General features: G+C 45.0%; 1 protein-coding gene and 1 pseudogene across 2 annotated transcripts in view; one reads left to right on the top strand and one right to left on the bottom strand.

The window, feature by feature from the left end:
• Eepd1 (endonuclease/exonuclease/phosphatase family domain containing 1) overlaps positions 1 to 23158 on the top strand; it is a 103641-nt gene that overhangs the window by 47132 nt on the left and 33351 nt on the right. For both annotated transcript variants that reach the window (XM_048458700.3, XM_087905755.1), the window contains one exon: positions 14293 to 14344. In XM_048458700.3, coding sequence (XP_048314657.3) covers positions 14293 to 14344 — 52 coding nt within the window. The remainder of the gene's footprint in view (positions 1 to 14292; positions 14345 to 23158) is intronic.
• LOC125416119 (small nucleolar RNA SNORA70) lies at positions 5208 to 5349 on the bottom strand (annotated as a pseudogene).

Below are 23158 nucleotides of genomic sequence, written 5' to 3'. Positions count from 1 at the left end.
CATGTAGATCAGTGTGTCAGAGGAAAGTGCCTTTTCTTCTTCCTTTCCCGCCAACAGTTACACAACATTCTTAAAGTAGCAGGTTTTTCTGTAGTTTAAGGGAAGCATTTCACTTCTCACTTTAAAATGACCTGATATTTATTTCCTCTTCAGCATCTTCTGGAATTTTTTCCTTTTTTTTCTTTTTAATTAAAGAAATGGGTCTGTTTTACAGGCTGACCACTTCTAATTTGAAATCTGAAATATATAAAAATTACAAAAATTTCTAACCCTGACTTTATGCGATATGTTATACATAGATAAAAATTATAAAATTTTTTTTATATAAAATTATCAGGGTATGTGTGTAAGGTCTTTATGAAACTCAGGCGGGTTTCTTGTTTAGACTTGAGTCCAATGCCCCAGCACATCTCTTTCTTCCTAGGCCTCCCCCTTCCTCTACTCTCTCCCCTCCCCTTCCCCCTCCCCTCCTTTATCTCTCTTTCTCCCCCCTCACATACACAGACACACACACACACACACACACACACACACACACACACAGGGGTACATATATTTATGTATGTCTTTCAGGCCTTAAACATTAAGATAAAGAATAGTCAATCTATATATGTTTGTCAGTTATTGTCATACTTTTTCCTTTAAACATTAGGAATGAAGGACAGAAGTGTGAAGTCTTGTTAACATTAGAGAACTCTGGGTAGTCATGTACCTCTCTGAGGGGACATGTTTTGCATGGATCAGGGTGACAGTGTTTACTATTAGGTGATTCAGTGCTGATAGCAGGGACACTGCAATCCCTAATGTCACCATTAAAAGTTCTGGCAGTGTGAAATGCCCGCTTAGCAACTCCACCCTCATAGATCCATTTCAATTTGGCAGCGGCGGTCATTTGCAGCATTTTTTTTTTAAAATTGTAAAATGCCAGTTTTATTTTGACCAGTGACGGCTCTCTGTGTACTTTCCAGCTCTGAAGAAGATAAGAATTGTGTTTATTTCAGTGCACAGATATATCATTAGGTATAGTTTATTGAGCACCTATTATGTGTTGCAAGCATATGACATTTCGTTGAATTTTCACAGTGGGCCTACTAAATTAGAATTATCCTAATTTTTACAGAGGAGAAATTACAGTGGGCCCATACGCCTTTGTTATGAGCATCCTCACCAGCTTCCCCATATCCCATTGGCCACATGCTTCCGGGTGCTCAGTCATTCTACCTACTGGCTCTGCTTTAGTTTTCATAAGTTCGTCTTTGTGAAACACATTATAGTGGTATAATTTGTCACATACTGTTATAGAAATAGTTACAACTATTTGTAATTTTAGGTAGTAGCTCTGGTTTGTCTTAGTCTCTTCAGGGTACCAAGACCAAATACGGTAGAGGCGATGACCACCACTATTAAGTTGCCTTCAAGTTACATCCTCTGTGCTAGAAATGAGGAGGGCTATCTGAGAACTCGTTGGCCTGCGTACACCAGGATGGTCCCTTTGCAGAAAGATGGCTTGCTGTATAGGGATAGCGAAATTATTTTTGGTTTTGTAAGTACAAGCAAAACATATTCTTTCCCTAGAATGTAGTCTACTAGGTGTGAATGCTCGCATTTAAAATATGTTATTGCTGAAAACAGCATATGTTCATTTGAGCCTACAGTGAGTTGTAGTGTTCACTGGGGATGGGGGAAGGTCTTCCCTAAATGATGTTGCATATTGATCAAGGAGGTGGCTGCCATAGGTTACTTCTTAAAATAACAGTGAAGTTTGCTGTCTGGATTGTTCTCTCACGGATTTCTTTCTAGAATGTGATAGTGTTTGATAGCATCGCCCACAGCAGACCCTCTTTGAAAGTTAGAGACAATGCTCCCACGTATTTATCAGCTGAGTTTTCATTATCACTGAGAAGCCTTTGTCTCACTTCCGCATCTTTCATGGCACCATCATCATCCTAGGAGATGACTTTGCTCATTCCTAAGAGCAAGCCCTCGCCTTTTGTTTAACATGATGTCATGGCAGTTTAGGCACACCCTCCAGCTCCTGCTCTCTATGGTATCCCTCACTTTTCTAGTTACTTCCTGCTCTTTATGGTGTCCCCCACCTCTACAGTTACTTCCTCCACTCAAGCCTTGAACCCCTTAATCATTCATGAGGATTGGGATCAAGTTCTTCCAAACTCTCGTCAACACTGATGCCTTTATCTCTCATAAATTTCAGATACTCTTAATGGCATCTAGAATGGTAAATCCTTTCCAGCAGGTTCCCAGTTCATGTCATCCATATCCATTAGAAGAATCTATGGCTCAAGTCTTACGAATGCATATCTTAAGTAGTAAGCAGATACAGCTTATCATAATGGACAGCTATGTTGGCAGGTATAAAAGTGGCATTAATCTTGTTGGCTCTATCTGCCAGAGCTCGTGGGTGACCAGGTGTTTTATGGGTGCTCAGTAATATCTGAAAGGAAACTTTTCTGGGAAGTAGATCATAACAGTAAGCTGCAGATGTTTAGGAAGCCTTGTTGCAGACAGATACACTGCTACTCCATTTCCTGAGCACAGGCAGAGTAGATTACAGTGTCATTCTCAGGGGCACTAGGAATTTGGGGACAGTTAGTGATCATTGACCTTCACTCAGAATCATCAGTTACATTAACTCCTAACAAGAGAGACAGTACATCCATAATGCTCTGAAGCCAGGCTTTGATGTCTCTGGTTCTGAAGTCCTAGGAACTGGTTCAGCCTGCACGCATGGTCTCAGGAGCCCTGGATGCTTCCCCTGCACTTTGTGTTTTGGGCATGGCTCCATCCTTAAGCCCCAGCCTTGTTTTGTGAAGCTCCCACAGCCCTGTCAGTTCCAGACTGTAGGGCCTTATCTGGATTAGACTTTGCATCTGTTGTGACTGGTTTGGTCTACCCAAAGCCACTAAAGCATTTCCCTATCAACAAAGAGGCTGTTTCGCTTCCTTATCCTTTCTGTGTTCACTGGATTATCGCTTTTCATTTTCCCCGAGAACCTTTCCTGCAACCACCAGCATCGATTAATTAATTAACTGAAAGTAAAAGTTTAAAAAGAACTTTTCCTTTGCATGTACAACTTGGCTAAGCATTGGGCATAAGAGGTAGAAGGACATGCATCCTGTCTTGCTTGGTGATTCTTTTCCACTAAGCTTGCTCGTGTCTCGTTTTTGATGAAAGCAGTGGTTCTCAGCCTGTGGGCTGTGACCCATTGGAGGCATCGAATGACCCTTACACAGGAGTCACCTAAGACCATTGGAAAATGCAAATATTTACATTGTGATTTATAACAGTAGCCAACCTATAGTTACGAAGAAGCTTTAAATATAATTTTATGGCTGGGAGGGTCACTACAACACGAGGAACTGTGTTAAAGGGTCACAGCATCAGCAAGGTTTAGAACCACTGTAAAGTAAGAGGCTTTACACTCTTCCTTATACATGGACATTCACAGGTGTCTGTAAGGCGAATGATTGACAGGCCTGATTTCAATATTGTGTCTCAGAGGCTCGGGAGGCCTGAGGAGAGGGAGAGAGATGGGGAACAGCTTTTCAGTGGTAGAAGACATGCAAATTTACTAATTAAACTTGCTGTGTTATAGGTACTTGTGTGGAATCCAAAACTATTACAGTAGTAACATCATAGATCACTGGTCACATATATAATAATAACGCAGAAATTTGAAACACTTAGAGAATGGAACAGAGATGCAGGGTGATTACACAGTTGTCAATAGATTTGTTCAGTAAAGGGTTTCTACAAACTTCTCACCTGTACTAGATATAGAATCTTCACAGCACAGCAGAATAAGTTAAGCCTCATGACAAAATCAGGCACCTCCCAGCTCTATCACATTGAGGGATACTGGGTTTTAACATACTAATCTGAGGGGCCACATGCATCCAGGCTCTACCCCTTCTCGCTAGAAAGTTCTGCAGCTGGGGTGTTGAGGGTTCGTAAGAGCCAGCTGATCACATCTCTTCCCAGCTCTGGCTTGAAACCAGTCGCAATGAGAATGGCAATTTTATGGCTATTGTAAGTGCTGAAACCGGTAGCCCTAGAGAGCACTGCTGATGCTTCACCATCAAGCGGTCCCTAGCATCAGACGTCCTTTTCCTGCTCTGTAGTGAAAGGACATCCCAGTGAGTTTATTCAGTGTGGGAGGCCTGTGCACAGTCACACCCAGCCTTTTAACATTGCAGCATAATGTCATCTATAGAGTCCTTGAGTAGGAGCGGCACAATTGAATTTCAAAAACAATCCCAAATCTTATAATGGAAGTCCACAAGGGGAGAGGAGATGAAACTCTTTATGCTGCTTGTCTGGAACACTGTGCTTCCCCTCCAATAGTCCTTTCTCAGCTTCAAAAGTGCTAATGACTAAAGGAAGTCTCAGAGTAGCATGAGTGTTTACACCCACCTCTGTGGATGCTTCCTACGAGCAGGGCAACATGCAGCGTTGACCTGAGTCCTGCTCAGGGCCACCGAAGTAGGTGCCAGACTCTCTTTACCTTCTCCAGAGCTCCTGAGTTTCCTGAAATGCTGCAGGCGGGAGACAGCGCCGCTCACACTGACTTTAACCCTTGGGTCGTACTCCCTGCACCACTCTGAAGAAACTTAGAGCTAATACTTGTAGATCTCCAAACAGATTTTTTTTTTAGCTGCACAAACCTTTGAGAAATAAAAGCAAAAGCTCACAGTAAAGGAGATCAGAACAAATACTCTGAAACGTCATCTTGCCGTGCAGCCCCTGCTGACCCCAACCCGCAATCCTTCTGCCTTTTCCCCCACTAGTGCTATGATTGCATGTGTACCGGCTTTATCTTTTTATTGGCTAGGAAGTAGAATTTATTAGTGGTTGTGATTAAGAGAGGCAGCACAGTGGAAGCCCTCACATGTGCGGGGCCCCGTTGTTTGTCCCATGGAACCACAGTTGTGGATGCTTTTGACTCCAGTCCTTCAGGATGAGCTGGTCTTGTCTGCTATGTCTTTGTATTTATCTACACTAAACTCGATAAAGCCTGCTTGCTTGAGATGTGGAACCTCCAGCAGCCAGAGAACCTGACCTTGCAGATAAAGACTTAGTGTGAGTCCCGGCCACCATGCCCTGGTTCCATCCAGAGGTCTCATATGTGCTCACCTGGAACCTAAATAAGGATCAACAAAAGGTGAGTGCCATTTGTAGTCATTGGAAAGGCCTATCTCCAGGGTGTCTAGGACAACTTAAATAAGTAGCAAGCTGCACATAGCACCCATAAACCTACTGTCTTCAGCCATTGTTCCTTGGACATTATACTTTAAAAAGTGAAAAATGTACAGGGTACATCCTGCATGGCACATTAGAATTAGAGAAAAAAGTCCACAAACCCAACGATAGACATGTATCACTTAGCAACACAGATACATTTGGAGAAGTGAGTCATTAGGTGATTTCCTTATTGTACATGCATTATAGAATGCACTCATACAGACTGCGTAGGCTCCAAAAACATTGGAAATAAAATCGTATGGAAACACTGGTGCATATGCAGGCCATCCTTGACTGAAGTGTCGTCATGTGGGACTCTATTATGCTTAATGATACGGAAACAACCCAAGTAATTTTTGAACACAATCAGTGCAAAAGAAAAAAAACAAAAACAAAAAGCACCTAGGAAGAGGGGGCAGAAAAGACTGTTAAGAGCTGTGAGATTATGTTTTCTAGATGTGACAGGGTTGCTGCACCCATGAAATCTAAAGAGTATGGTGGCTTACATAAGGCCTACATAATGATAATACCAGTAAATGCGCCAGTGTGCATAGGGAGATGTTCACAAGGCCCCGCCCCGGATGAACAGCTACCGGCAATTAGTGGCTGAAGAGAAAGAAAGGGCCAGTTTTCTTCAGTCAAGTTCCTTGGCAGAGTATCTGGTCCTGAGTGGTCAGCCCTAAACACATGAGTGACATGAAATGATCACCATAGGTTTTATATGTGCACACATATGTAACAATAATAACTGAAGAGGAAGAGGCCATGACTTGGAGAGGGAGTGAGGGGAATGCAGAGGGGATGAAGGGGGAGGGAAGAAGGGATGGAAGTGATACAAATACAGTACTCATGAAATTCTCAGAAAATTAAAAATTTAAATTATGTGAGTGGTCACACACACACACACACCCCAGAACCACCTCCACCACCACCGGGTTGACAAAAATAAGGGGAAGCATTATCGCCGACTAATTTTTTGTCATTGCAATGGCCCCTCTGAAGGAAATAAGATTTTTTTTAAAAAAAAATAGAGCAGAGAAACAAACAAACAAACCCCTTAATATTTCTAAAAACACAAATGACTGGGAAATTCACATATTTAATTTCAAGGAAATAAGGCACCCCCCGAACACACACACACCCTCTTCCTTCGGATGACAAACAAGTTATTGTTTGGGGACAGGGTGGTGCCAGTGCCAGCTCCAGCTATCTGTAGAGTGCATTCTCACGAACTTAGTTCTTTTTAAAAACTCTTCATTTATTATTCATGTGTGTGCGTGGGTAGGGGCTTGCCTTAACCACAGCATGTGTGTGCATAGCAGTCAGAAGACGACTTTGTGCCGCCGTTTCTTTCCTACCGTAACCTTTATGTGGGCCCTGGCCATCGAAATCAGAGAATGCACCTTCCACAGCAAAGCACCTTTACTCACTAAGCCATATTGCTAGCTCTAAACACTGCTCTCAAGGTAAAAAAAAAAATTAGTTTCGTACGTGAAACAGTGAAGAAGGGGGAGTAGATTTGAATGAAGAGGTCGTTCTAGTGGGGTAGTTTGCTCAAAATTTGAAAGTATTAGTAAACCGAATAAATTTCTAAGAAAAATTTATGGAAATTATGATAATGAACTCAAGTAGTTGAAAACCTGAAAATGGAACAAAAACTCTGGGGACAGTCCTTAAAGAAGGTCCAGACTGTTCTGTGGACCCGCAAGGGCAGTGGCTGCAGGCTGAATTGTGTGCAGATTGTTCTTGCGGGAGGTGTGCAGTAGCATTCAGCTTTGTTTGTTGGCAGTGACAACAGCTATGCCTGAGGACAGCAGGGCCTGTGGCTTCTCTCAGAGAAGTCTGCTCCCCAGCAGGGGCTGACATCCCTGTTTCCCAATGGTGGGAGAAAGTCAAACGTTAGAGAAAATAAGTCTGCCTGTGACATTCATGGCCTCTTCTGAAGCTTGACGACCACAAGGGAGGTTTCTTCATGACCTTGTTCATATGGAGCCTCCTCGGAAGGGGAAGGGAGGAGAGCCTGGGCAACTGGCTTGGCACCGTTTCTGACCTTGACTTGTTCAACTTCCTAAGCACTATATAGGGGTGTAGAATAGAGTGGCCCTAATCTGTGGCCACCAGGGCTGGCTATGGTTGCACCTTCACCCCTTTCCTTCTCTTGCCCTTGAGGGAGCTTCCTGTCAGGTGCCTGCTATAGCCTCCCTCTGCTAAGGCATGGGCTTCTCCTCCTCTGGATCCCAAAGTTAACAGGATGGATGTATTGGGACTATGATTTGTCTTCCCAGGATCTCTATGGTTTGGCAAAGGCTCCTAAAGTGGAGAGCCCTCACAGTCTTCTCCTTTTTCCTTGCAGAGGAGACTGTGGCAGGGTTGTATTGTGATACAGAATTGCCCTGGGGGAACTCTTTAGAACTCTCTGGAATCTTTTATTCTGCCCTACTATGCAAACGTTGATCACATATTCTGAGCAAAACTGAGTTCTTTGATTTTATCAAGGCAGGGACAGAGGATGGTGGCTTACTCTTGTCATCCCAGCACCTGGGAGGCTGAGGCAGGATAGTTGGCAAAAGCAAGTATGAGGCTATGCCACATAACACAGCTTAGGCTATGAAGTGAAATCCTGTCTAAAAAGAAACCAAACAATAACAGCAGCAAAGCAAACAAAACCTTTAAGATAAACAAAAGGGATTGGGGTAGGATAGAGACAAACAGAATGTGCAGAGCTCCAAACGCCGTGCTTGGACAAGGCCAGCTATATCATGAGAGCACAGAATGTATCTTTTGCTAACATTTTAACTAGTTTCTCTGTTTTTACTCCTGTCTACATCTGGTCCCCTGAATTATAGCATACATCACTCCCTGGAGTCTCTTTCTCTGGGTACCAACCTTTGTTCTCTAAAGTGTGAAATGGGTATTGGGCTCTGGGTCTTCTCTCCACTTTCCTGGAAGTCCTCCCTGATCTCAAAAAGAAGTTTTATTGTTGTTGTTTTGTTTTTTATTTTTGTTTAGACAGGTTCTCACTTTGTAGCTCAGGCTGGCCTAGAACTCATTATCTTACTTTGCAGCACTGGCTGGTGCAGAGATAGCCTTCCTCCTGCCTCATCTTCTCAAGGGCCAGGATTATGTTAACATTGTGTACTGCCATACTGTGTGTCTTTCTACCTCTTAAATGGCTGTGACTTAGAAGTTAAGGGTTTGATTCCCAGCACCCATATGGAACGGCACAGCTGCCTGCACTTCTGCATGCATGTGTGGTTCACACAGACACACTCACACACATATACATGCGCATAGAAAACAAATGAATATAAAAAATGATTATGGCTTAGGGCATTTGCTGTTGACTGTTCCCTGTGTTTATCCTCCTGAGGAAGCTCATTCCTTTGACACCATCTTCCTATCCCACTGTACAATTCTGGAGCCCAGGACTTGCTGAGTTATAGCCAGTCTCTGTCTCATACAGTACTCCAAGGCCCCAAGACCTAAGTGTGAGAGTATTCCAGATATTAGTCACCTTCCTCCATCTCCCCTTTCCTCTCTAACTACGCATTCCCTCCAGTTGCCAACTTTAATCCAGAAATTGAGGTGAGGTTTCTCTTGGCTTTCTCATATCCACTCATTTCTCATATTTGTCAAAAGACCCTGCTGAGATGGCTCATACTCAGGAAGCTGAGGCAGGAGGATCATGAATTCAAGCCAGCCTAAGTTAAACAGTGAGACCCTGTCTCAAACAAAACAAAACAATACAAAAAAAGGATCCCCTTGGCTTTGGTGTCCTTCTAGTGAGCTGTATAGTAATTTGACCTGGAGAGTTCTGGCCATGTGACTGACAGGATTATCTGGTTCTTTTATCAAACCCAGGTGCTTTAAGACAGAGGCTACCTTTGCTTCTCAATGTTTCCCAGGAGTCCCTGGTGTGTAAAACAGGAGTCTTAAATGTTTTGTTCATGTGTCATCATATGACACTCATGGATTTATCACTTGCCATTCTATCCTGCACACTGTGGTTCTTGACTCTAGTCTTCCTCTTGCTAGGGTATAATCTCCCTGAATGTATGCCTGTCTCTAGACAACAATGTGTTGTAGCCCCTGTACAGCCTTTACACTTGAGGCTCAGGGAACGTTGTAGAAAAGGAGGCAGAAAAACTGTAAGATCCAGAGGACCAGAGTGTCTGCTGTGATACAGTGTCTGTTATAGATGTTATATATATCCCATGGCTATACCCATGGAATCCAGCAATAAGGTTGCTTAGACAAGAGCAGCACAATGATAATACTAATTCATATTGCAATGTGGGTGGGGGGAGTCTCACACTATACCACTCAGATGAGAGCTACATGAGATTAATGACTGTTGAGAGTCTTCTGTCTAACAGATTGAGCCCCTGATAGATTATCCACTCTCAAGAGGTCAGCCCTACACACGTATACATATGAACAACACTCAGCGGACTCATTATGTGTTTATGTGTACATATATTGTATATGAATGTATAAAATAATAATAAGTAAAGCAAAGGTCAAGAATCTGAGAGGGAGTAGGGCTTGGGAGGAGTTGGGGTGGTGGGGATTAGAAATAATGTAAATACACTACTTGTATATAAAATTCTCAAAACAATTTAACAAAACTGTTGTCGGCTCTATGGAGTGCCTTATTCATGCCCTTGGGTGACTGAGGTCTGTTCAGTCTATGGCTCCAAGCCACCCAGATTGCAGCTGCCCCCGGCTTATCTCTGACTTTTTTTTTCCATTGTGGGAGCATACTCAGCACTCTTCCACACTGCCTCTTCTAATCCTCTTAGAGACCTTCCGGTGCCAGATGTTGCCCTGCTGAAAAAGACAGCATCCTCTCCTACCTACCCCGTACGTGACTTCCTTGAGGCTTATGTGGCAAAAGTTAACTGTGTGTGTTCTAGGTGCTTGTAAGTGTTGCTTGTCTTCAGGACTTGCGACGGAGGTTGTCATTTTTTAATCCTATCAGTGCTGCTAGCTGATTTTCTGTGCTTTCCCTCTCTTCCCTAAGTGGGGTGCAGACAAGGGACAGGCTACTTGTCCTGTGCATCTGCCTGGCCTCTGCTGATCTCAGAGAATGCTGACTAGGTGTCAGGCCAAGCACAGACATGCACTCAGGCCTGGTTCCAGTTTGGAGCCTGGGAGAGAGTCTAAATAATCCACACTCCTGCCTCTGAGCATGTACCTAAGCAGCGTCTTTCTTCGTCCCTTTCAGCTCTTGAGGGTAGGGCCAAATACGTGCTCACATGTGCTCTCCCGACCCCAAGCATGATGCAATTTCTACTGCAGGAAATCTGCAGTATTTATTTGCAAAAGTAGCAGAAAGAAGGTGGGATAGAGAAGGGGCAGAACTGAAAACGACATGACAGAAAATGATCTTCCCGAATAAGAAGTGAGATGGAAGATTTGGTAACAAGCTTTGCTGCCCCTAAATGTGTGTGAAATCTCTTCCCAGAGTGTGCCGGGTTGAGTTAGAAGATTGGATATCATCCCTACTGATAAAAATATCTGAGACTTGAGCGCCCAACATTAGATTTAAAAGTGGTTTAGTCACCTAAAGGGACATCTAAGGGTCCCTTCAGTACCTGTAGGTCTCAGGAGTAAGAGCCACAGCTTTCTGAAGGGTTCCATGCAGCAACCTCTGGGGTAGGCAGCTGCACACTTGCCCTGCTCCTGATCTGAAACGCAGGCTGTCTCTAGATTGAATGTCTCATCATCATCACTCACTGCCCCTGGGGCCCTTCCATCTTGGGTTGGGTTTTAAGTGTGAGCATGTCTTGTTTCTTTCTGCCCTTTCCCAATGATACTAATGCTAGTATTGGTTTCAGAGTAGATGTTAAGTGGGTTTGATAGATTGCCCATGGCTTGCTAGGGTACAGAAAAGGATTTTGAAGTTCAATTAAAGTTCAATGGAGGGAAACCCCATGGAAAGAGGTGAAAGGGGACAGGGGAGAGGAGCCATGCCAATGCCAGACCTGTTCTATATAGTAGCCTGGAGTGGGTGGAGGTTTTTTTTTTTAATGTCATTTTTCTTCCAGAGATTTCCCTTGGTGCTCCTCAGTAGGTTGAATGTGGTATCTTTGTGGATGGGGAGAAAAAGGTGAGCAGCTTCCACCTGCTGACTTCTGATATTTGACACTCAATCAGACCCCGTGATCACAAACACGCAGGAACAGGAGGCTGTTTACCACGTCCCTCCACAGTAACTGTATTCCAGTAGTTATTTCAGAGGCAGTTTAAGCTTCTGTAACTCGAGCTATGACTGGATAGTCCTAACTTAGCGCGTCCATTGCTGCCCACATTGCTAGCCTAGAATCTTCGCTTCGGTACTGAGAATGTGCTGAGGAGGGACAAATGGCTTTGAGCTGCCACAGGGTCTGTTTCATAGCAACAGTCAGTTATACAACCGTGTTTAGTAGCTTTTGCCCAGGGTAAATTTGTCCCATCGCCTCCTTTGTTTTCTCAGACGGAGAAACCGAGGCATGCCTTGGCATTTGACTCATTCACACTGGAATGTAGAAGACTTCAAAGTAACATGGCCGTCAGGCCTCTTGGCCCATGAAGTTAGCAAATGCTCCTTGAATGTTTTACACATGCCAGTTGTAGACATTACAAGTGTAGCTATGGGCAAGAACATCTAAGCCCTTGGCCTAAAAGTGCTTCGGTATGGGGAGAACATAAATGAAAACCCCACGGCAAATAATACTTTAAAGAGAGTAGAGTACTAAGTATCCTGAGTGCAACAACATTTAAGTAGAAACCCTCTGCCTTGGTTGACCAGTGAAGCTGTTTGGGAATAGCCACATAGCATCCCCTAAGTCTAAGAAACAGCAGAAACAAAAAACGAGGAGTCAGTGGGTGGTGGAGAGAATGCCCCGAGGCAGTCTTTTAGTGCCCATCTTTGCCAAATTGTGGATGGAGGTGGTGGTAGGCTTCTTATAGACCGTGAAGGCTCCCATTGCCTTTCCTGGACCTGCTAGTAAGATAAGCCATTGCATTGGTAGGATGCCCTTGCTTAGTTGTATCAAGAATGTGAAGGAGTTTTTAAGAGCTGGTGAGCCTTCAGTGGCGTTATCCCTGTCAGCAGCTGTGTGTGCAAGCAGGGTTCTCTTCTGCTGCCTGTGAAGTGCGGACTACAGTGACTAGTGACCGTAAACAGGTACATCAGCCTTGGGGATGGAACATTACCACCCAGCTCTTCTCCAAACTGTGTCTGGATTCTCATGCTTCTGCCTTCATCCTTGACTGTATCTGCTCACAAAAAGTGTTAGAAGCAGTTAGATCTATTAAAGAAAGCATTGCCCAATAATCTACACCCACCGCTGGATTCTGTCACCTCAGTCACTGGTTGCGGTCAAGGCTCAGGCCCTAACCTAGAAACTGGGTTATTACCCACTCCTCTTGATGTCTTTGGGTATCCCTCTACAGCAGTAGTTTTAAACCTTCCTAATGCTGCAACCCTTTAATGCAGTTCTTCATGTTGTGGTGACTTCAACCATAAAATTATTTTTGTTGCTATTTCATAGCTGTAACTTTTCTACTGTTATGAATCATAAGGTTTTTTTTGGAGATAGAGGTTTGCCAAAGGGGTCTCGACCCACAGGTTAAGAGCCACTGCTCTACAGATAGCGTTCATCCCAATTTCTCACCTAGCAAGGCTATTTCGGTCCCTTCAGAAAGCCCTCTATGCTCTCTGTGGAGCCAGGGTTCCCTTAGCAGCTCTGCGCATCCACTTGGCACATTTCACTTTATATCCTGATTTGACCTTGGCTTCCAAGCAGCCCTGAACTCCTCACAGGCAGGCAGCATGTCCTACATCATGCTCATTCCCAACCTCAGGTACACAGTGAGGCACTATTGGTGCCTCAGGCATACAGTGAGGCGCCTCAGGCACACAGTGAAGTGCCATCTGTGCCTCAGGCACGCAGTGAGTCGCCATTGGTGCCTCAGGCACAAAGTGGGGCACCATCAGTACCTCAGGCACACAGTGAGTTGCCGTCGGTGCCTAAGGCACATGGTGAGGCACAGAGTGAGGCACCATTGGTGCCTCAGACACACAGTGGGGCACACAGTGAGTCGCCATCGGTGCCTCAGGCACACGGTGAGGCGCCATCAGTGCCTGATGAGCAGTGTATGGTGATTACTATTTGCCCATCATCACAGAGAGAGTTGTGAGAGAAGATTAATATGAACAGGAGTAACTGTTGAATTCTTACATTCCTTAGAACTTACCCAAGTTCTTTGTATGAAACAATTCACTTTAAGGCTGCTTTGTGGTAAATGTTTATGACAAAATTTACCATTGAACCATCATTAAGCCCACATTTTGGTGGTACCTGCACGTTTGCACTGTTGTGTAGCCATCACCACCGTCTAACTCCAGAACTTTCTCTTCATCCCACACAGAAGTGCCATACTGCTTGAGCAATAGCTCCCCACTCCCCTCACCCACAGTTCTAGGAAAGAACCACTCCTCTTTCTATCTGTATCCACTTGGCTACTCTTGGTACCTCATGTAAGTTAAATCTTTTGTCTCTGACTTATTTCACTTAGCATGTCTTCAAGGTACATTTATGATCTATGTTGTAGGTATTAGAATACCTCTCCTTTTAAGGATGAATAAAACACACACACACACACACACACACACACACACACCAGTTTACATTTGTTCATTTAGTCTGCTGATTTATATTTGGGTTGTTTCCATCTTTGGGTTATGAGGAATAGTGTGAACACTGGTGTGCAAATTTTTTTCAAAGGCTGACTTTCAACTTCTACTGAAAATAGAAGTGCATAACCTTGTGGTAAAGTTACTTTTAGAGTTTGGAAACACTTTCAGTGTATTTGGAACAGTCATTTTGAATTAAAGAAAGAAACAACAAAGAAGGCACCTTAAGGTAGGATGTGACGTAGAAAGATGGGCTGAGAGTTCCCATCCTCACTGCTGTGCCCTGTGGGGTGATGCGTGGTGACGTGGAGTGACTTGCTTCATGTGCTGCTTTCGTTTTTGTCTTTCAGCATCAAGCTTCTAGCTGTTCAGGAGCTGCTTGACAAAGAGGCCCTGGAAAAGGTAAATATTTTGCTCTTCCTGCCACACCAGCAGAATCCTGATCCCCGGCCAGAGGCAGCGCTCACTGCGGAAGGGGCCTGCTTCTTTGTACTTCCCACAGTGAGCCTTGCAGACCCTCAGTCAAAGCCTCCAGCCATGCTTGTTCACACTTCCAGACCTAAACTTGCCCTGTTCCCTCCAGACTCTGCTTCTAAGCAGCAGAAACAAGAACGAGACCTCCCACGTGCAAGCCTTCAAGCTTGCTGTCCACCCCTCTCTGCTCCATGTTTGATTGTCTGAGCGTGTGGGTGAAGGGATTGAGGTCCGGCCACACTCAGTAACCAGTTCAAGGCAAACGAACCCAGTGGAAGTGTGAGGATCTGAGCCCCATAGTTCCCTTTCCGAAACAGCGACTTCACTGTTGAACAGACATTGTTGTGATGGTGCATCTTTTTTTTGCTGTTGCTCAAGCCTGGGAAATCACCCGCTCCCCTGGGTGGTGATATTGGTGCCTTTCTGCCTTTCCTGTTCGAGCCAGCCCTGGAACTGACAGCTTTTGCTGTGGGTTCGGGCTCTAGGTGTGAGGGGGAATGGGTTCAGCAATGCAGGCTAGGCCCATGCTGCAGAGGTCAGGCCCTAAAACGCCGTCGTGGGACTCATGCAGGACACTCCCCTGGCCTAGCTCAGGAGTCTTCTACAACTGTAGCTGCGGGTGTGGATTGAGATCTGTAGGTTGACATAAAAGTGAGTGTTTAGAGAGATAAACATTCAAATAGTATTTATTTTAGGAGTTTAAAATGTTTGAATTAGTGCTCAGTCTCTTGGTATGGGAAGGGAGAAAGTCTTTAAAGTCAGAACCGAGCAGTGCTCAAGGAATGACCCGAGCTCTGAGTCTCCCCTTGGCCTCCTTTCCATGATGGTTGAAGCAGGGACAGTGCTTCCACTGGATCTTAGAAAGGCAATATGTGAGGCAACTGAGTAACTGAAGCCAATGACTCTCTGGATGCCCATGCACTCTGCTCGTATTAATTCTTAATTATTCATATCAATTCTTCATATATACCCAGCTATTAAAACATACTGTGATGACTACAAAAGCTATCAATGGGCCAAATGGCAGCCTTGGTTGCAGATGGTAGATTAGATAAAGGGACTAAATGAACAGTAACTTCTCCTGAAGCTGATGCCTTGTTCATCAGTGATCATGTAAGAGAATGACCTGGTCTTTAGGAAACACAGGAAGGAATATAGGAGTGGATCTTATCGATCATTCTGAAAAGATTCCTAAGACAATGGAGAGAAAAAGAGATGGAGGAGAGGGGAAGGGGGAAGAAGGGAAGAAGGAATGGGAGAGAGGGAAAGGGAGGGATATCTATCCATATCTATGTCTGTCTGTATCATGTATGTATGTATGTATGTATGTATGTATGTATCTATCTATCTATCAGAGATATGCAGATGGGGTAGAATAGATACCATTGAACCTTCTGTATAAACAGGTATATGAGGGTTCTTTGTATGTTGAAACTGTTTCAAAGGCCTTCTCTGTTTTTGTCTTTGTAGTAGTAGACACTGTACTCATTTGCTTTACCTCCTGGCTTTGAAAAGCTAGAAAGAAAATCTTGCCACACATGTAGCCTCCCCATTCAGTGCGTCCATATAATAAAAATACAGGCACCAAAAGACCAGTTATATCTTTGACACAACTACTGTCCAATTGAGAGAGGTTCACATCACCAGGCCAATTCAGGGGACCAGAACCTGCAAAACGGATCAGAGCGGTGGTGTCAGGCTTGCTGTGGCTGACTGCCAGCCAGTGAGCCATTGTGCCTCCTGGGAACCAGGCTTCTATGGCTGTGCTCCAAAGCCTGCCTTCTCCTTCCTTCCGGAATTATCTCGGGTTGCTTCTCCTCCGCGCCTCAGGTTCCCAGCTGTAAAATGAAAACTGTAATCCCTGATTCACAGAGGTTTGGAAGAGAGTTAAGTGGGCAGTCTAGGTGAAGGTGCTTAGTAGGCCATCTGGGTCAGAGGTCTCCAGAAGGTGTCTTCTGTACATACTGCTTCCCTTGTCCCCACCTCCGCTGTTCTCCTTGTCCTCCCTTCCTCCCGTTCAGTAGCCTGATGGCGGTCTGTATCGTCCCATCTTGGCAGATGACCAGCAGAAAACTTTAGAGGACCACTGAAGTATGCACAGGGACTGGTGGGGGGCCACATTCTTGCAGTTCACTTCCTTCTTCTGTCGGTTGTCCGCATATTTGTCCTTGCACATTTATCATGCGCGTGATTGTGGGGGTTCTGTGTGCTGGGTAAACGTTTTTTAGAAAATCCCAGAAGCAGCCAGCAGTATCCAGTTAGATTTTGAGTGATACATGGTATATTGCCTCAATTAGTCCCCTTTTTTTCCCTTCAGTAAGACTGGTTCAGTGATTTGTTCCCTGAAGAGTCTTGCAGATGATAGATTCCTTTGCACCTGGTCAAGGCTAGAGAGCCACCGAGAAAAGGTCCTGGCAAACCATGCAGCTTTGCTATGCAAAGTATTGTCCCTGCATCAGTAGCTCTGGAAAATCACTAAAAATGTGGAGCTCTGACCCTTATCTCAGACACATTGAATCAGAGCCACATCGTGCAGAGACCCCAGGTCCCTGAACTGTTCAGGAGAGGATCATTTACTATCTTCACAGTGATTATTGACTACCCTGTGATAGTCAGAAAAGTATAAGAGGGCAAAAATCTTGCTTTTGTATCCAATGAAGTTCCTTTGGGAGGTATGTGGGGAGGGGCAACTCAAAAGGAGCAGACCCATCTATTTGTAAATCCCCCATTGTGTGCGACATGCACATGGGTATGCCAGTTTAGAAGGCAGAGCAGAATGGGGGAGGAGTCTCTCCATCGCTGTCTGCCTTATTGCCTTGGGACAGGCTCTCACTGAACCAGAACTTCACTATTTCTGCTAGACTGGCCAGTTGTCCACAAAGCTCCTGGGATCTGCCTGTCTTTGATGCAGGGTTAGGGTTACAGACATGTGCAGCCATGCCTGACTTTTTTTTGTCAATCCTGGAATTTGAACTCAGGTCTTCATGCTGGCAAAGCAAAGCACTCTTACCCACTGAACCACGTCCCCAGCCTCTTCAAAGCTCATTCATAACTTACTTGTCCTGCTGCTAACAGCTGGAGCCAGCAAGAGAGGTCCCAGAAGTACAGCTTGCAAGCCTCAAACCTCTTACACTGTTTTCCCACTGACTTCAAATGGAAGCCTACCTTTGGAGTTCACAGCCACTGAATTCCTGAGACTTCACCATGTCAGAACCTGTGACTTCAGTCCTAATAGTAGCGGCTTGTGTAAGGCTCCATCTCTGAAGGTAGTAGTGATTCAGTAAGGTGTTTCCTCCACAGGAACTGGTTAGATCTGAACAGTAAAGGCTGGAGTTGTGTAAGACCTAACATAAGATTGGCAGTGTTTGGAGGTCTCAGAAAATGAGATTCCGATGCTCTGTCCTTTACTGTTACCCCTTGTTATCCTGATCTTAGCATTTTAGCTGAGATTTTCCTGCTGTCTGCAGAATCCAGAGTTGGGGCAGCTTCCAGCCACACGGTAGCTCCCCTGGCAGAAAACCCTCCTAGAGGTGGGGTCCCCTTCCTCACCTCTGGTCTTGTTCTCCATGGTGCCTTCCAATTTACACTATAGAGCCTTGCTTGTCAGACCGATTTCTGCCACATTATCCTAAGGGGACGTTTTGTCTTTTTACCCTGACTTTATTTTCTCCACTTTCCCAGTGCTCCTTGCTGGTTTTGGGGCTCTTGTGACTTACCTGTCCTGTTTAGCATCAAAACTAGCATGCTGGTAGAACAGTGGTCCTCAGCCTGTGGGTTGCGACCCCTTTGGGGTTGTATATCCGATATCCTGTGTGTCACATATTTATATCACTATTCGCAGCAGTAGCAAAATTGCAGTTATGAAGTAGCAAAGAAATAACTTTATGGTTTGCGGTCACTGTAACATGAGGAACTGTATTAAAAGGTCACAGCCTTAGGAAAGTTGGGAACCACTATGAGAGAGAAGTTGTGAACGCTGGTAACCTTGATGGAGAGACTTCAAGAGTTCCTGTTTTGACTTCTTAACTACTCTCCCTGCCCACACCCCTGGCTGGCTTGGTTTTCTGGGGTAAAGGTTTTTACTGTGGAACATTAGCTGGCCTGGAACTACTTTGTAGACCAGGCTGTCCTCAGATGTACAGTGACCATCCTGCCTCTGCCTCCCCAGTGCTGGGGTTACAGGACTGGGCCACAGCCTTAAGTTAAGGTTGTGGGTTGGGGAGGAACCCAAGGACATCTGGCAAATTATTAGAATCATGAGAAGTTTATCTAAGAAGTATCAAAGCATGTGAGATTTTTCTGAAAAAGCGTTTGTGTGTGTGTGTGTGTGTGTGTGTGTGTGTGTGTGTTTTATGCCATACAATACTTAGGTTCTACGAGCAGTGAGAAGGATGCTTGTCAACTGCTTATGATTTTTTGCTGTGAGTGTAGGACCTTTTGTGTTCCTGAAATCAAGTCACTGGGACTTGTTTTCCAGGATTTCAGAACAGACTTGTCTAATGCGTTGAAATGTGGCATCGCATGAAAGGAAATCAAAATACTGCTCCAGCTTGATTTAGAAAGTTCGTTTCTCAATGACCCTTTCAAACAGCTTCCTGCAAGGCTTGCAGACAATAGTTTGGCTAGAGATGACCTTCAACCCTGACAGTCCAGACGGCGGCCACCAGCTGACTTGCTGTGATCAACGCCCATCGTGTGGCCTCAGCCTCCCAGGGACCAGGGCCACAGGCCACCCAGCCCATAACTGCTGTCTGACCTGCCCCTAGTTCTCCAGACCTTCGCTCAGCCATCCGTCCCAGAGCAGTTGATGATGTCATCGTACTCGATGGTCTTCTAGAGCTGAGCTCTGAGGGTATCGGCTGCTTGAATCCGGCTTGGTTATTTACCAGTAAGAGGACTACTGGGCAGGTTACCTCACAAACTTCAGGTGCTTTTTTTTTCTTCTTTAAACCTCCAGCGTGTGAAGTTACAGTTGTAAGGACATCATTGGGATTTTGTGAGAACTAACGGGAATAACTGTGCAGCAAAGAGACCATGTATTAGTAAAATCCAGTGTGTCAGCGTCTAATTACCCCACCACTGCCACTGAATGCTATTCATTATCATGTTCAATATCCCCGTTGTCACTGCTGCCTCCTCCTCTCTCGAGAAGCTTAACTTGAGCCTTACTGTTGCCATTAGAAGATGTTCAAGAAAAAGCCATACCCTCCGCCCCTGCCTCCATTTGCCAGAGGTAGACAAGAAGATACAGATACCGTTTGCCCCTCTCTGCTACTGCAGCTGTAAGGTGTCCCTCTTAAAATACCAGCTTTGAAATGCAGCTCTTTGTTTAGTTTTCTGGTAGGTCGAACAAATGATCTCTAAGCCCTACCAAGTGTTTTCTATGTGTGATGAGTGTATATGCATTTTACCAGCAAGCCCGGGGTTAGAAAAATTAAACCTGATACAGTCGTCGCTCTTCCAGCCAGACCCTAGTGCTGAGCAACATCGGAATTAGAAGTTAATAGTTCCCTAGAGATCTTCAGAAGGAGCAGGAGGCAAACCGTTTTCATATAGATGTGCATGACTAAGCTAAAGATGCTAGGTTCCTGGCGGTAATTGGCATTTTAGACTCACTGAAATGCACTAGATAAAGCCTTGTCTTTGTTGCACGCCTTCATAGTGGCTTCTGTTGTGATTTGGGCTTCCAGTTAATATAACTTGTGTGACAGTGCAGTGGCTGTTCTGTCCCTAATTGTCCTTTATACCAACGAGGGCAAAATTAGAAAACTTTACACTTGAGTGGTCTGGGTAGAATCACAAAATGTTCCAACCAAGGAAGACTTATAAAGCCATGGAAACCAATCCTATACATTTCCCAGAAAGCAGACTAAGAACAAGAGTATTGAGGTGTTCATCTCTCTTGGGACCCTGGCTGGTTTGTTAGTCATGCAAGGACCTCTCCACCTACTGGCCCGGCTTCCATATCCAGACGGTCACATAACCGGTGAAGAATGTATAGAATGATGGAGCACATGGACTAGTCACACCCTGCATCTGGGCTAAGATACTTTCTGGGAAATATGTCCTTTAAAAATACCAGCGTGAGATCCTTCAGCTCTTGGGTGTTATTTTCCTGTCTCGCTTAGTTCCTCATTAGTTGGAGCTTAACGTGAAGGTCATGTTGAGCGGTTGGTATTCGCACATCTATGAAGGTTGTTTGTTTTCTCACCGCCTTGAGCAGAGCTGTGTGTGGTCATAATTAATCTCATTGCCATCCTTTGCCTGGCAGGAAGCTGACCACTTCTCTTTAAAAGGACTAGTGAGCACAAATGGGGCTCCCTGGGGAGGTTACAGTCCCCATGGTGGAGTCTGACTCTTGACAGAGGCTTGCTGCAGCTTCCAGCCACCAGGCAACTCCACTTTTCACCAGCACCCTGGGTCTACCCACCAACCTCACTGCTGGACCACGGAGTGTTTTGGTGAATTGTGGGCCAGGCTTTAGAGTCTGTTTAAAGGAGGTGGGGCTGGGGGTGCAGCGTAGTGGCAGAATGCTTGCGTATAGCACATACACACAAGATCTGACTTTAATCCCCAGTAGGGGCAAGGAATTTGACATTCCCATGTGTGTATGTGTGCTTGCATGCGTGTGTGTGTGTATACTCAGGGACTCGTGGTCTTTCCATTTCCCCATATGAAATTTTAAAAATCTCTTTATCAAAAGCAAGCATGTACCTAATGAGAGGGGGCTTTCAATTGATGATATTAGCAAAGCTTTAAAAACCATGAGTAAACTTGCAGCTGCTGCTTGCAGCGTGCTGGTTATTTCTGTGGAGGGCAGGCTGACCCTCAAATAATCCTTGTGCTTCGTTAGCCTCAGAGATGCTCCTACCCTTTAACCAGGGTGGGGGAGGTTTCCTGGTCACGCCCCCTTAAGGAAACAGTCCATGAAGATAGGTGGACAGTAAGCGCGTTGTCACACGGTTTTCAATTGTGAACAACTGGAAGGCAGGGCAGTGGCGTAGAGGAAGGGTAGCTTTTAAAGAGGACTATGGTAAACAGGCTTCAGGAATGGGCATGACCATAGATGGGAAACATGTAGCCGGGTAGGAATGTGATAGACTTTTTACCAAGGAGACCCAGCTTCTACTTGCCTTGACAACAGCCATGTGTAAACGTGTATTTATTCCAGCAGCCAGCATTGCTTGAACCCTATCTCCCATTAGACATTGTGCTGGTGGATGTCCGCATCCGTGAACGAGAAGCTCCCGTTGTAGCTGATAACGAGACCACCGTTAGCTATTTAATTACACTAGTGAAACTAAAAGACTCAAAATGAAACAGAAAAGGAAAGGGGCCCTAACCTAATGTTCTCATTGCATCCTGGAAATATAAAAAGCACATAATTGGGTAGGTTCTTATTTTCCTTTGTCATTGAGGACTATTCCTGGATTGGACCTCGTAAGCCCCCCATGGTAGATGCAGTAGGAGGAAGCAGGAGGAAGAAACGTTAAGGAAGGAGACCCATGGTCTCTGAGGGGTGGGATGGTACAGAGATGGAGCAGCTGCACTGGCATCCTGCACAGTGGGTCCTGATAGGTCCCAACAGCTGTCTTGTCTTCATGAGGTATCACTGGAATGCAGGCATACCCACCCATCTAGCTTAGTGTCTGTGGCGGCTCTCAAGCCACAGGCCAGAGTCCAGGGGTTATAACAGAGAGAGTCTGTCCCGCAGACCAAGTTATCTCCCAGCTGGCCCTTTTCCTTTATAATTTGCTGATGCCTCTTCTAGATAAGTGGTATCCTTTAGGAGTCACATGGAAACTACATGCTCTTACTCCAGAAAAAAATGCATGTATGACTTTTTACACATGGTCAACTTCCCTAATTCCAGTAGCCTACAGGCCTGAATAAGGTAGGTTCATTGCTCCACACCAAGTGTGTCGAGGCATTTCTTCTGTCCTCATCGATGCCTCTTGTAGATGCTGTTTTAATCATGGGATGAACCTGCCCAAGGTTGTAGAGCGCAGTGCCTAAGGTCAAGGAGAGGGATTCCGTGGTCCCATATGGTCAGATTTTGCACACTGTATCCTGCTGGTCCCTTCAGTTCCTGTCTGTGGCTTGAGGGCACTCTCCCAGTGGGGGGACTTTAAGGGGTGTTTTCTTGTTGTCAGAGCATCTGTGTTCCCGTTGTTAGCCTGTCAGACATACTTAGGTCTCCTGCAACCTGACGTGGGCTGAAACTTGACCTGTTTTCTTCTTTGCCACTGCCCTGTTTCTCTTTGCTGGCACTTCCTCAAATAAAAGTCCCATTGTACATAGCCAGGCTTCATCCCCACTTCAGCTGTCCTTTCCGCTTAGAAGCCTGGTCCCTGTTTAATAATATTAACAATCTAATAAATCGTAGCCCACTTTAGTCCAATCCTTATCTAATTCAAAGCACTTTTAGCTGTAGATGCTTTCACTTTGGGGCCAGAGAGATGGCTCAGCAGGTAGAGATGCTCGTTGTCAAGTCTGATGACCTGAGTTCAATCCCTGGAACTCACTAGTGGAGAGAACTGACTCCTGGAAGTTGTCCTCTGACCTCCTAAGTGAGCACATACACAGAACACCCACACACGCACATACATACATACATACATACATACACAGTATATGACAAATTTTCACTTTTTGTTAGTAAAGGTTATTGTTAAACTATTACGTTAAATTTTTTTATGTAATGTCTTGGGTAATTGTTGTATACCTATATTTTGATATTGA

The sequence above is a fragment of the Myodes glareolus genome, chromosome 4 (genome assembly GCF_982192425.1).
Source record: "Myodes glareolus chromosome 4, mMyoGla1.1, whole genome shotgun sequence".
Lineage (NCBI taxonomy): Eukaryota > Metazoa > Chordata > Mammalia > Rodentia > Cricetidae > Myodes > Myodes glareolus.
The sequence above is the reverse complement of the archived record's forward strand: the minus strand, read 5'-3'. Positions and strand labels throughout refer to the sequence as shown.